The sequence below is a fragment of the Mercenaria mercenaria genome, chromosome 17, assembly GCF_021730395.1.
Source record: "Mercenaria mercenaria strain notata chromosome 17, MADL_Memer_1, whole genome shotgun sequence".
Classification (NCBI taxonomy): domain Eukaryota; kingdom Metazoa; phylum Mollusca; class Bivalvia; order Venerida; family Veneridae; genus Mercenaria; species Mercenaria mercenaria.
In genome coordinates, this window is record NC_069377.1 from 48293964 (window position 1) to 48309166 (window position 15203).

Sequence of the window (15203 nt, forward strand, 5' to 3'; positions counted from 1 at the left end):
CTCATATGACCGTCACCTTTAAACTTGAAACCTTAATAACATTTTGCATCTAAAATGACCAAATTTAGTTCTGACCTACATATAGATGACCTTGAACTTCATCACTGTTCGAGCAAGACTGTTTACAGCCCACATTAATGACCTGGTTTAGTTCATACTCACACTCAACAATCCTTGTGGCAGGACCTACAAACTGACCTATATATAGATTACCTTGACCTTCATATGATCTTCACCTTTAAACTTAAAACCTAAAAAAACAATGTCTTTAGCATACACCCGGGGGCATGATTTTGTGTTTTGAAAATGCATCATTCTCCTTGTTTAAGCAGTTTATTGAAATGTAAGGATTGATTATATTTGAAGCTCACACTGTTTCAAACAGAAGGATTTTCTTTTGATTATTATTCCCACGTCAGCAAACTTTAGGGAGGGTGTATAATGGAGTCACCGTGTTTATGTGTGTCCGTCCGTCCATCCATGTACCCTGTGATAACTTGAAAATATAGTGGTTTTAGTTCATTTTTGGTACACAGGTGTATGATCATCAGATTCAGGTTGATGAAGATTTTGGTAACAGGCCACTAATTTTTTCAAGAGTTATGGACCCTTTTTGACATAAAATTTAGCAAAATGTTAATGTCTATCCAATAACTCTTTAAAAAATGGATGGATGAAACTCATTTTTGGCGAACAGGGGCATGGATATAAATGCACCCCAGATTTGATTGCAGTTACAATCCACCAATATTTGGTAGAGTTATAACCTCTTTACCATTAAAATTTGGTAATCCATTTGATAACTCTTGAACAGAAGAATGCATTGAATTCATTTTAAGATGATTATAAAATACAGGCCAAGTTCAATTTCAATATCAACCCACTTGTGCCACTTACAAAATATTGCATCTTATGTTGACTTAGTAAAAAATATTTTAGTCTTACACTGAAAAAAAGAGAAATCTATGGTGACAAGTAGCAACCAAATATGAAAGAAGATCTTTTTGAAGGATAGAATGCAAACAAGCAGTCAGAAGCACACTTGGTTTGATTTTTGTATGTTCAGGAGAGGTCCTCTAGCACTGATTTAAGCATGCCTCTGTAACATTAAATGAAACAGACTCTGATTCCAACAAAAATATTAACACCAAGTCAGAATTAGTCTCTGTGTGTGGAAGGGGTGGGTGTGAGAAACAACTTTTTACAGCCACCACACAGAACTAAAAAATTGCTATTGTTAAATTTAATAAAATATACATGATTATCTGCGGCAGTAAAATAGTAATAGTTTAAATTTATTTTTTTTTGCTGGATTAACAATGTTAGTTTCTGTTCATTTAGGTTACTTATACCTACCATTATATTTTGACTATTCCAGCTCTTGCCAAAGTCAGCAAGTGTCAGAGGATTTTTTCTGTTTAATTTTGCTAAAGATTCTGCACCATATGTTATGAAGCAGATACAGTATTACAATGAGGGAAAACTGAAAAGTTTCGTTGATCTTGGAGAGAAAGCGTCAGCTGGGCCGTTCATTGGACTGGAGAAAATTGTTGATGCTGTTGAGGTAGGACTAAGTTAAAAATGTAAGGACAGTCACTATGATCAAATTAAAGATGACTGTAGATGAAGAACTTTTTGTGATAGTTTTGTTATCCGGTACCCCTTTTGAAAGAGTGGTTATATTATTTTGCCCATTGTGTGTCTGTTGTTTGGTCAGAGACACTCTGGATTTAGGTCAGTTAGAGAATGCTTTAGCCAACAGTCAAATGTCATAACATGATTGCTTGTGGTCCATTTGCTCTGGTGGTCAGTTTGTCAAATGTTAAGATTACAGCTACCTTGATACTGAAAGTGTTTTCCATGCTATAACTGATACAGGATTGTCAAACTTTATAGGATGATTGCCTACGGTTAGAAAATTCCCCATATTATTTTGAGGGTCAGTAGGTGAAAGGTAATAGTAACCTTCAAACCAATAATTGTTTCTGATCAAGTGCAATCAAATTTCTTAACTTTATCTATGGTCAGAGAATGACCCCTGTAGTTCTTGGGGTCATAAGCATGGTCACAGTAACTTTTAGACTGAAAACAGTTTCCAGTCAATAACTAGAGAATACTTCGGTCTAGAACTGACAAACGTTATAGATAATGGTGTGTAGTCAATAGTTCAAAGGTCACAGTAACATGAGACTTCAAGTTGTTTCTTATCAATGACTGTTAGAATGCTCAAGCTGTCTGCCATAAAACCTCATAGCAGGATGATCTTGTGTCAGTAGATAACCCCGGTTGTTGGGATGATCTGGTGTCAGTAGATGACCCCGGTTGTTGGGATGATCTGGTGTCCGTAGATGACCCCGGTTGTTGGGATGATCTGGTGTCCGTAGATGACCCCGGTTGTTGGGATGATCTGGTGTCCGTAAATGACCCCGGTTGTTGGGATGATCTGGTGTCAGTAGATGACCCCGGTTGTTGGGATGATCTGGTGTCAGTAGATGACCCCGGTTGTTGGGATGATCTGGTGTCAGTAGATGACCCCGGTTGTTGGGATGATCTGGTGTCAGTAGATGACCCCGGTTGTTGGGATGATCTTGTGTCAGTAGATGACCCCGGTTGTTGGGATGATCTGGTGTCAGTAGATGACCCCGGGTGTTGGGATGATCTGGTGTCAGTAGATAACCCCAGTTGTTGGGATTGTTGGGATGATCTGGTGTCAGTAGATGACCCCGGTTGTTGGGATGATCTGGTGTCAGTAGATAACCCCGGGTGTTGGGATGATCTGGTGTCAGTAGATAACCCCGGTTGTTTGGATGATCTGGTGTCAGTAGATAACCTCGGTTGTTGGGATGATCTGGTGTCAGTAGATAACCCCGGTTGTTTGGATGATCTAGTGTCAGTAGATAACCTCGGTTGTTGGGATGATCTAGTGTCAGTAGATAACCCCAGTTATTGGGATAATCTGGTGTCAGTAGATAACCGCGGTTGTTGGGATGATCTGGTGTCAGTAGATAACCCCGGTTGTTGGGATGATCTGGTGTCAGTAGATAACCCCGGGTGTTGGGATGATCTGGTGTCAGTAGATAACCCCAGTTGTTGGGATTGTTGGGATGATCTGGTGTCAGTAGATGACCCCGGTTGTTGGGATGATCTGGTGTCAGTAGATAACCCTGGGTGTTGGGATGATCTGGTGTCAGTAGATAACCCCCGTTGTTTGGATGATCTGGTGTCAGTAGATAACCTCGGTTGTTGGGATGATCTGGTGTCAGTAGATAACCCCGGTTGTTTGGATGATCTAGTGTCAGTAGATAACCTCGGTTGTTGGGATGATCTAGTGTCAGTAGATAACCCCAGTTGTTGGGATGATCTGGTGTCAGTAGATAACCCCGGTTGTTCGGATGATCTGGTGTCAGTAGATAACCCCGGTTGTTGGGATGATCTGGTGTCAGTAGATAACCCCGGTTGTTGGGATGATCTGGTGTCAGTAGATAACCCCGGTTGTTGGGATGATCTGGTGTCAGTAGATAACCCCGGTTGTTGGGATGATCTGGTGTCAGTAGATAACCCTGGTTGTTGGGATGATCTGGTGTCAGTAGATAACCCCGGTTGTCATTTACAACCCTGATGAAGATTCATATTAATTATAACTATTTATAGTTATAACTAATATAATATTGAAAAAAACTATGTTCTTTTAATGTTCTCAAAAATGAAATAAAATGAAATAAGTAAATTAGTTAATTTACAGAAAATGTTGAGGATTTTCAAACAGTTTGCACACTCTGGTCCCAAATTACAAAGAAAATTGTTCTTTATTAATTTAGAATATATATACATGCTTATATGCATACTGTTGTAAATGTGAAATTTTCTTTTCTTTTTTTGCAGCACTTGTATTCCAAGAAGAGTATAGGAAAAATTGTAGTAGATCTCAACTCCAAAGATCTCAACTCCAAACTGTGATTACGGGTACAAAATAGGAATCCACTGTACAAAAAACATCCTCAGCATTCTGACGAAGTATATCAAAATAACTGAAGTAAGGTCAACTCCCTTCATTACAACAACAACCTAAAAGGACGTTCATTGTAAACATGTTATAATTTTTTAATACAGTCAAATTATATAAAGCTTCAGCTAAATGAACGTCTCATCTGCCGCTGCTTAAGGAAAGTGGTTGCACAATATAGGTGGTCAGTAAGTCAGGTTGAACTGTATTGTTTTTACTTTTGATTCTGGTAGAAACAGTTTCTGTACTAGTTACCAAAAATAAACAGACATTTTTTGTCAATGTTTATGTGCCATAAAATATTTAAAAAGCTGGAAAAAATAATCTGTACTCAAACCTTTTAAATGATAAAACTTCTTTTGTGATCAAATTATTTAGAGGATATTACAAGAGTGTCTTTTCTTATTGAATTTTTTAAACAAGTTGAATGAAATACATTTAATAAAGTGTGAGGCTCTGCAGAGCATTTTTCAATTTTATTCAATAAATTTAATAAATTCAATATGGAAAGACACTAAGGAAATATTCTTTTTATCACATGTAATCTTTAACTACTTAAACAGCAAAATCTCTTCTTTCTTTACTTATTATAGACCAAGTCTGTTCGACCAACAGCTCCTATACTGAAAACGATGTCAATGTCAAAGCTTTATTACGTTAGTGTAATACCAAAATTATGTAATGGATTTATTTCACTCCCACGACATAAAACATGTGATAAAACTTGTTGTGAAATCATTATTTTTGAGGAAGAAGTTTTTTTGTTTGTTTTTTCAACCTCAAAAATTGGTCCAATTAAATTTTGTGCCAAGAAAATGAGAAGACCTCACCATCAGCTCTGACTTTCTGCATCAGGTTATTTTTCTAATAGAAATGGTAGTTTACAAAAAAAATTCTGGTGAGCTATTGCTATAACTCTCCATCTGGTGTTGTGTCCTTCCTCATTTTCTTCTCTGAAACTGTTTAGTGGAAACTTTGATGTTGATCAGATTGTCCTCTTTCAAAGTTGTTGGCTAAAGAATGGAAAATCTTTAAAAATCTCCCTGACAGAAACCAGCAAGTTTTCAAAATGCTTTTGTAGAAATGTTCCTTGGGTGACCCTCTACCAAGACACTCTTAACAGAGATTAATTTGTCTGGTAAAAACAGAGTCTGACATTGCTGCCACAGGACATGGAAGTAGTCCCCTTGTATGAGGTTGAGACTTACATTCCAGATATTTTCTGCCCCACGTACATAAAATATGGCCAGAATGTTTGTTTTTGTATGATCAAGATTGAGTTTGAAACTGTATCATCTTGGGTCAAAAAGTAGGTCACTATAGGTCAAATCCTAGATAAAAACCTTGTTAAAAACTCTTGTGGTCAAATTTTACACCAAATTTACGTGAAAGCTTTTCAGTCAAATTTAAAATTTGGTAATCTGAGACCAAAAACTAGGTCACATAGCAGAACATAAAAGTGTTGACACTGCAATGATGGCATTTTCTACCTCATCCGGATGAAACTTTGTCAGAATATTTGTATAATAATCAGGTCTAGTTTAAAACTGAGTAATCTGGGTTCAAACGCTAGATCTTTACTTTAAATCATAAAATCACTGCTTTACATGAAATCTTGTCAGATTAGAATATTTGTTTTTGTAATATCAGTGGCATATGCATTTGCCTAGTCATAGAGTCTTGATCACTTGGTCAGATTATAGAAAAATATTATCAACGTTTCAGAAATCACAGTTTCCATGGATTGTCATGAACATTTTTTTTGTCCATCTAGTTTCGTAATAAACATATATGTATGTACAATTGTAACCTTTCATGAAACAGTTTGTCATGATATATATTCAAGGTTAAATGAACCAGATGAGTGACATCTGGCTGTGATAGCCCTCTTGTTCAAAGTTAACATAATGTTTGGAATACTCTTTATGAAATGGTTATATGTTTTGGTCATAATAAGCTAGTTGTTATACTTACAAAGTGTATATGGATGGCATGTGTAAAATTCTACAATATTTTCATGTTTTTAATATTAATTTTTTACCATATATAATATACACTGTAGTTGTATATTGTACTATTTGTTAAAAGAATAAAAAGAGAACAGTTTTACTGTTGTTTTATTTCTTTCAAAACAGATTTTAAATGCAAAATGTAAAGAAACAGTAAAAAATAAACATATTAGAAATTAACTGATTCTAAATTCCCAGTGAAACTTTACACACACGATCAGCAATAAGTGAAGGTGTAATTAACTATATTTTATGATCACTTGAGGCATTGCGGAGTTATGTATTCTTGGATTTGGATGAAATATGTACACTGGTATATAATTGGTTTATAGATATTTGTGGGACAAACTAATTCCACAATTTTATAGAGATTCAAATGAAGGTTTGTGTACATGATCAAGTGTACATATGTGTGACATGATATTTTATGGTAAGTTTACACACTACAGTTATTCACTCTTGGACTTTACCAAAATATTCTTACTGCATCTTAATTTATGATGTATGGATGTTTGTGATGTGAATTACTTCCACAATTTTAAATTAATATTAGTGTGAAACTAACAACATATGTATTTGTGACATACTTTTAGGGTCAGTTAAGGTATTGCAGACGTGTGTCCACATAGATTTAGTTAAAATGTTTTATTTCTTCTGACAAAAAGAGGCTTTGCAAGAGTATTAATCACAATCAGTTTTCGTTTTATTGGGCAGAGAGGGAGATGGCATTTAGTACTTACTATGCCCATCTGTTTGTCCATCCTACCTAATAAATGGACATACATTTAAAACTAGTACTTAGTCTATTTGTTCAGCAGCTCCTACTATTTTTCAGTTTCCATGGCTAAAAAGAATAATACACAATGCAGTAAGAACAAAAGAAATCAAATATGTATTCTACATGGGTTTTCCTGGTCTTAATTTACACAGATATTCACAGATAGTTTCAAATTGTTAATAACGTTGTAGTGTGGGAAGTACATTATTTCCCTTCTGTATATGTAACTGTATTTTAGTCAAAATCCTCGTACAAAGTCAGTTTTCATTGTTATGCCCTCCTTTGATGAAGTAGGGGTACTGTATATTGCTTTGCACGTGTCGGTCAGTCAGTCTTTCGGTAGAGTGAACAATTTCTGCCCAACTGGAGAACCACTTGACCCAGGACCTTCAAACTTGGTAGCATGATTGGGCTTATGAAGTAGACAACCTGTATAGGTTTTGGGGTCAGTACCTCAAGGGGGCCGAACCTTGAAAACTGTTTCTGCCCAATAAATTGATCAGAAACTTAAAACTTGGTTGCATGACTGGGCTTCCGTTTCTGCCCAATACTTTGAGAACCACTGGACCCAGAACCTTTAAACTTGGTAGCATGATTCAACTTATGAAGTAGATGACCCCTTCTGTTTTTTGGGTCAGTAGGTCTAAGTTTAAGGTCACAGAGGCTAGAACCTTGAAAATGGTTTCTGCTCAATAACTTGAGAACCACTTGACCCAGGACCTTTAAAAATTTGATAGCATGATTGGGCTTATGAAGATGATAACCCTTATTGTTTTTGGGATCAGTAGGTCAAAAGGCAAGGTCACAGGGACCCAAACCTTGAAAACTGTTTTTGCTCAATAAATTGAGGATCACCTGACCCAGAAACTTTGTATTTGGGTTATGAAGTAATGTTTTTTATGGTCAGTAAGTAAAAGGTCAAGGTCACAGGGGTATAAACCTTGAAAATGGTTTACACACTATAACTTGAGAACCACTTGACCTTCAAACTTGATAGCATGATTAGACTTTTGAAGTTAATGACCCCTATAACTTTGGGGGTTATTAGGTTAATGGTCAAGGTCATAGCATTCAAGGGATTGAAAATGGAACTAACCTTCATGGGGGGCATACATGTTTTACAAACAGCTCTTGTTTGAAGTATACAATCTGCATAGTTTCAGCAAATCACGGATGAGTTTATATGATCTAGGATAAAAAGCCGATTTAAAGATGCGGAAAGTGCTGTTTCTTGATATTTAGAAATCACTGTCAAGGATGAAATAAAGTGCAAGATGTGCCCCAGCCATTACTAAATACCTGGTATCCAATTTCTTGTAAATCTAGGCTCACTTTCTTCAGAGAACTGATATAGAGGTCAAATAGGCAGTAAGATCAAGAAAAAAACATTATTTCCTTTCTGATAAAATACCATGTAACTACTTCCCAAGTATCATTTCTGTTACATGTTTGTACCATACTTGATAAATTCAGTTTCTTGGAAGACTGACGAAATGCAGTTCATGACATAACTGATAAGTACTATGAAATTATTATTTTTCTGGAACTTACTTTCTGCATCAATTGACAAAAGTAAATCCCATTGAACATATATGTATGTCTATTCATATCAGCTTCTAATGTTGAAATGCACAGATTCATATCCCAATGAAGCCTATTTTGATCAAAACAATGAAATTTCATGACCACAAGATTAAACGATTAAACATTTAGCCTGCTGGCAACAAGAGATTCTGCCTTTGTGACCAGTGCAGACCAAGATCTGCAGGCTGATCATTGTCTGCACTGATCCCTATTCAGTCTGAGCCAGTAAATTTTCAGTAAACTACCCTTTGAATAACACATGATTTCTCCCAAATTGAATGGTGGACCAGTCCATTTTGGAAATTTAGCAGGCTAAGGGTTAAAAGCAATGTACAAGCTACAGGATCAGCAGCAGTAAAATACAGGAACATAGGGGCACAGGACATGTTTTCTCTACCCATTTTAATCCATTTTCAATGGAAACATTACTTTATTCACTGTATAAATCAATCAACAAGACACATGTAAATTTTACGAAAACCAGGTTTTCAAACTTTGCATCACACCAACAGGTTCTGTTTGAAAAAGTGTCTTGTTCTATTGTGCATACTTGACTGCATCCAATTATGCCATTTAGAAGTATATAACAGAAGAAGATGTGTCACTGCCATATGTAATTCCTGACTCGCATGGTTTGAGCTGGGCCTATGACAAAGTAAGGCCCAGACCAGGCTTTGAACTGTGACCTCCCTTACAGAAGCAAGCCTCTGTGGCGTACATGCTAAGTGTTTGCTGTGTATATGCCGCGAACACAGTAGTATGCCAGAGGAGTACATTCTACATACACCGCATGCCGCGTACTATTTCGAAGAGTACACAGCATGTAAGCAGGAGGTCACTAGTACACTTCAAGTACGCAGCACAGACTCTGAAAATTTAAGGAGTACACTGCATGTACGCAGGAGGGACTTGTACAAGAAAATAGTATACTGCATGTACACAGCAGATACTTTGAAATTTGTGCAGTACACTTCATACATGCGGGAAAGACTTGTACAATTTCTGTTGGCATTTATACATAGTTTTTTTTATAAGTTAAAGTCTGAAGTACACTTCATATATGCGGGAGGGACTTGTTCATTTTCTTTTGGTGTTTATACTTAGAATTTTTTTAGGTAAAAGTCTGAAGTACACTTCATGCAGGAAGGATTTGTACATTTTTTTTTTGGAAGCAAGAACTTGATTTCCAAGTAACTTTTATCTTAATAGCATAGAATAGTTCAGATTATTCTGAACAATGAAAATTTGCCAAACTATTTGCAATGTTCATTTGTGAAGCTTACATCTAAGTGATTTCTGAGCTGCACCTTGCATGCAATGTAAAAATATATTCTTTTTCATTTTGAATTAATCCTGGAGCTTTCTAACTTGGATAATTAAAAAGCCTTATTTGAACTTTGTTGCATTACATTTTGTAATACATGAAATAATTACCAAGATAAGGCCTCAATAGTGCCCGAATGAGAAGAATTAATAGCTCTCACTGTTATTTGAATACTCTTAAGCAAAACACAATTCTATCATGTTTTATAAAGGCTTTAATGCTCAAAATGTTAACTCATTAATGTTAACATTTGTACATATAATCACACATTCTATTGTTTAATTTCTATAAAAACACATTCTATTGTTTAATTTCTATAAAAACAAACAAACAACAAGAAATGTCACAGTAGATGACAAATGCCCCCGAATAAGTTATTGAGTGGAACAGGAATTTTTGTCAAATTCTGAATTTTGTTTGATTTAGAAAAGGCTGCACATGCACAGTAAAACCTGTTCACAGCAGTTTCGCCACAAGAGTACACAGCATGTACGCCACAGGAGTATACAGCATGTATGCAGCAGGAGTACATAGCATGTACGCCGCAGGGGTAGTACACCGCAGCCTCATTTGCATGTGAAAAGTGTATGTGCCGCGTACATGCTGCGTACTATTTCTCCGGTGTACTTCCCGCGTACTAGATTCCTCCAGTGTACATTCTGTGTACTATGTAGTCCACAGCATGTACGCAGCACGTAGTACGCGGCAGAGCTCATTTGCATGTCAAAAGTGTACTACAAACGTACTCTCTGTGTATGTGCGGTGTATATCCTGCATACTATTTAAAGCCCTTGATTTAAGTACACATCATGTACGCGTCAAATACGCTGTATGTACACAGCAAGAGTAAGCGGCAGGCCTTTTTCTTCTGTAAGGGAGCTGTTCATTCCACATTGTAAAAGGTGCACTAGACCAATGCTTTAGCCCGCTGCACCACAGTGGAATGTGCATATTAATCAGCTTATTTAGCAGAAACAATTTTGTTTTAAGCTAAACTATTTGAAGAATAAGGACAGCTATCCTACTCACCATGGCCTCGGTGTCACACCTTGGTTAAGTTTTTCGTACCAGTCTACATTTTGAGAAAACCTTTTGACATATAGCTTTGAAACTTACAACACTTGTGTACCATTGCCATGTCCAACACTCCAATTATGCAGGTGAGCTGTGTATATTTCAACTTTATTTACTCAGATCCTTTTCTCAGAAATTGCACCATTTTGCCTTGCAGAATTTCAAAATTTCCCAGGGAGTTTCCCCTGAACTACCAACACTTCCTATACCCAATTACTCAAGCTAGTAAGATGTTTTTGTCAACCTGATTTGCTCATAATTTATAGCGTGTAGAATTTCATTTCAGAGAGAACTGTTTCAACAACAACTTAACATATGTCAGAATGAAAAGACAAAGTGTTCAAATGTAATGATGACTTGTAAACTTTCAGTGTGTACCCCATTCATACTGTCTGAGCACTATATCCCTAAAAAAATGCTGCCTCGGTGTCTGAGGTCTGGTGATGGCAATAATAAGTGCATGTCTCGGACGCCGCAAAGAGACGAGTTAGGGCGTCAGCTAGGACAGGCGGTCCTGTAAAACACTTTTGTTTCACAATATGGCTAGTTGTACATCAAAATCTCACACAGGCGGTACCGGTAGCAGTCATAGGTCTGCCGGTGGCGTCTCGGGCTTGGCTGACTCTCGGGTGCGGGAGGCAGGGTCCGGCCATCGTGGCGAATCCAACGAGCACCCGACCAAGTTCAGGGCAGCAACTTGGAATGTGGGTACCCTGAAGAAGAGAGGCAGTGAGGTGGTGGAGACTCTGACCCGGAGAAGAGTGGACCTCTGCTGTGTGCAAGAGCATAGATGGGCTGGCAGTCTTTCAGCGAATCAGACCCGCCAAATCAAAGGAAAGGACTCTATATACAAGTTCTTCTGGAGTGGAAATGATAGGGGTCTAGGAGGTGCTGGAATTCTGTTGGCTGAGAAATGGGTCGACAAAGTGTTTGACGTTCAGCGTGTTTCCGATAGAATCATTCTCATGAGACTTGTCATAGGCAAGGTTGTCTTCACCTTCCTATCCGTGTACGCACCACAGTCCGGGCTATCTGAAACTGAGAAAGAGCGCTTCTATGACCAGCTACAAGGAGTTGTCACCAAAATCCCTGCATCAGAGATTCTTGTTCCATCGGGGGACTGGAATGGCCATGTAGGTGCTAAAGGTCAAGGTTTTGAGGAAGTTCATGGTGGTCGAGGATTTGGTATCCGTAACACCGAAGGAGAGAGAGTGTTGGAGTTTGCCTTAGCAAATGATCTGGTTATTGGCAACACCTGCTTTATTAAGAGAGACAGTCACCTTATCACATACTGTTCAAGTAATCACAGAACACAGATAGACTACATACTCTATCGCAAGAGTTTCCGCAAATCAGTTCAAAATGTGAAGGTCGTCCCAATTGAGGAATGCATCCAACAACATAACTTGGTTGTTTGTGACTTCACAGTTAGCATCCCCACAGCTAAAAAGCGCAAATTCATTCCACGTATCCGTACCTGGAAGCTTAGGGATCAAACCGTGGCAAATGAATTCCATGCTACCTTCAAGGACAAAGTAACTGATGATGCAAACATGGATTCTGTTGGTTCTGTGGAAGATGTGTGGGCAAGATTCAAAAACCCACTTCTTGAAACAGCCTCTGAAGTGTGTGGTCTTTCTAAAAACCACAGGTGGAAAAGGGAAACCTGGTGGCGGGACGATAGGGTTGAAGATGCGGTCAAGGCCAAGCGGGTTAGCTTTAAGACATATAAAGCTCTGGTTAAAGCAGGCAACAAAACCGAGGCAACAAAGGCTAAGGCTGCCTACAATGAGGCCAAGCGGCAGCAAAACATGCGGTTTGGCAGGCAAAGTCAGAAGCTGAGAAGGAACAGTTCGCTTACATCTCTCCGAATGATAGCAGCATCTTCAAGCTTGCAAAACAAATGGACAGGACAAATCAGGATGTTGTGGGTGAAAAGTGTGTTAAGAATGATGCGGGAGAACTATCTCTGAATGATGAGGACAAGATGAAGGCCTGGGTTGAACACTATGCTAGACTTCTGAATGTTGAGTTCGAGTGGCCGAGTGACCTACTTCCTAAGGTTGACCCAGTGGAGGGTCCACCCCCACCTGTCACCATGGATATTATTCGCAAGGCTCTCAGCAAGATGAAGTGTGGCAAAGCTGCAGGCCCCTCGGGCATCATAGCTGAGATGTTGAAGGCTCAGGTGAGGAGGGCATTGATTTGTTAAGAAAGCTGGCGGAAGTTGTCTTTAGTAGTGGTGTGATCCCCAAGGATTGGCAAGAGAGCTACATCCTGAACCTCTACAAGGGTAAAGGTGATGCCCTCGACCGAGGTAATTATCGAGGCCTTAAGCTCACCGACCAGGTTATGAAGTTACTGGAGCGTGTGTTGGACAGTTTCATCCGTGGTATGGTGGACATTGACTCTATGCAGTTTGGCTTTGTGCCAGGCCGAGATACAACAGATGCTATCTTCATCCTACACCAGCTACAGGAGAAGTACATAGCTGCAAACAAGCCACTTTATATCGCGTTTGTCGACTTGGAGAAGGCCTTCGATCGTGTACCAAGGAAAGTCCTCTGGTGGGCACTGAGGAGTCTGGGTGTTGAGGAATGGGCTGTTCGTGTCATTCAGGGTATGTACTCTGATGTAAGAAGCTGTGTACGAGTCAACGGGCAGTACAGCGAGTAGTTCGGAGTTGAAGTTGGAGTTCATCAGGGATCTGTCCTCAGTCCCCTACTTTTCATCCTCGTTCTGGAGGCTCTGTCACGCGAGTTCCGCACAGGTGTGCCTTGGGAGCTCCTGTATGCAGACGACCTAGCTGTGACCGCCGATTCACTGGAGGAATGTGTCACTAAGCTGAAGGCGTGGAAGAATGGTATGGAAGACAAGGGTCTGAGAGTGAACATGAAGAAGACCAAGTTTATGATCTCTGGCTCTGGTCTGGATCTTCTGTGAGACTCCGGTGCTTTTCCGTGCGCGGTCTGTCGGAGTGGTGTTGGGGTAAACTCCATCGAATGTTCCAAGTGCAGACATTGGGTTCACAAGAAGTGCAGTGGCATCATTGGAAGACTGAGCGCCAATCCATCATACGTATGTCCTAGATGCTGTGGCCAGGCAAGGCCAATTGATGGTAGACCAGTCACTCAAGTAGATGTGGATGGTACTCTGCTTGACGTGGAAGACGGTTTCTGCTATCTTGGCGACATGCTGTGTGCTGGTGGAGGCTGTGAACTTGCCATCATTTCCAGATGTTGTACTGCCTGGGGAAAGTTCAAGAAACTCCTGCCAATTCTGACTTCCAAGCATGTATCCCTCAAGACTCGTGGAAAAGTGTTCAATGCATGTGTCCGTTCTGCCCTACTGCATGGTAGTGAAACGTGGGCGCCTTCTGCTCCAGATTTACAGCGGGTCCGTCGAAACGACAGGTCAATGATCCGATGGATCTGTGGCATCAAACCCAATGACGACGTACCCATAGCAGCACTGTACGCAAAGTTGGGGTTACAGGAGGTGACAGAGGCTATTCGTACCAGACGCCTGAGGTGGTATGGTCATGTCATTCGTGCATCCTCATGCATCAACTCGATCTTGAGTATGTCCATACCAAACTCCAAAGGACGTGGGAGACCTAAAAAGACCTGGTTGGAATGTGTCAAGCGGGACTTGAAGGCTTACAACCTTGACAGCTTTGACCCACATGACAGAGAAGCATGGAGACTGGGTGTTAAACAATCTAGCCACCTGCTGCCTACCCTAGTTACTGGGACACCCGCAGCAGTCGACAAATAAACACAGGATATGATGATGATGATGATGTCTGGAACCTTAACAAAGAGGGTCATGTTGACCCTCTATCACCCACCTGTTAAACTTGGCCTTGGAATCATCAAGATAAACATTCTGACAAAGTTTCATGAAGATGGAGTGTTAACAAGCTTTTCCTTTGATTTGACCAGGTGACCTAGTTTTTGACCCAATATGATCCAGTTTTGAACTTGACATAGGAATCGTCAAGATAAACATTCTGACCAAATTTCATGAAGATGTCTAGAGTGTTAACAAGCTTTTCCTTTGATTTGACCTGGTGACCTAGTTTTTGACCCCACATGACCCAGTTTCAAACTTGGCCTAGAGGTCATCAAGATAAACATTCCATGCAAGTCTGTGTCAAATCAAAGCATAAATGAAACCTATTTATGGCTGAAAGGGCCAAAATAGAAAAATTTGCCCATTTCAGGGGCAGTAACTCTAGAACCCATGATGGAATCTAGCTGGTTTTCAGAAGGCACCAAGATCTTTTTAACTTAAGTTGTTTGTAAGTGTGGTTAAATATTGATGATGTTATGTATAAGATTATAATAAGGATTGTGATGTTGTCACTGCTGTTGCTGCTGATGATGATTAGTATAGTAACTAATTCAATGGGTTCTATGAATTGATATT

The 15203-nt window shown here is 39.3% G+C and overlaps 2 protein-coding genes across 2 annotated transcripts in view; both read left to right on the forward strand.

The window, feature by feature from the left end:
• The window catches only part of LOC123536034 (prostaglandin reductase-3-like), a 38397-nt gene extending 32288 nt beyond the window's left edge, over positions 1 to 6109 (forward strand). The window contains exons 10-11 of the mRNA XM_045318813.2: positions 1379 to 1564; positions 3883 to 6109. Of these exons, the coding sequence (XP_045174748.2) occupies positions 1379 to 1564; positions 3883 to 3957 (261 nt within the window). The 3' untranslated portion in view covers positions 3958 to 6109. The remainder of the gene's footprint in view (positions 1 to 1378; positions 1565 to 3882) is intronic.
• A 5202-nt stretch (positions 6110 to 11311) lies between these two features.
• LOC123535739 (craniofacial development protein 2-like) lies at positions 11312 to 12745 on the forward strand. The gene has a single exon (XM_045318489.2). It carries the CDS (start codon positions 11312 to 11314, stop codon positions 12743 to 12745), a length of 1434 nt encoding a protein of 477 aa, XP_045174424.2.
• The last annotated feature ends 2458 nt before the right edge of the window (positions 12746 to 15203 follow it).

What these genes read in the sequence shown, in the direction of transcription:
- LOC123535739 (XM_045318489.2), top strand. Translation starts at nt 11,312, where the DNA reads ATGGCTAGTTGTACATCAAAATCTCACACAGGCGGTACCGGTAGCAGT.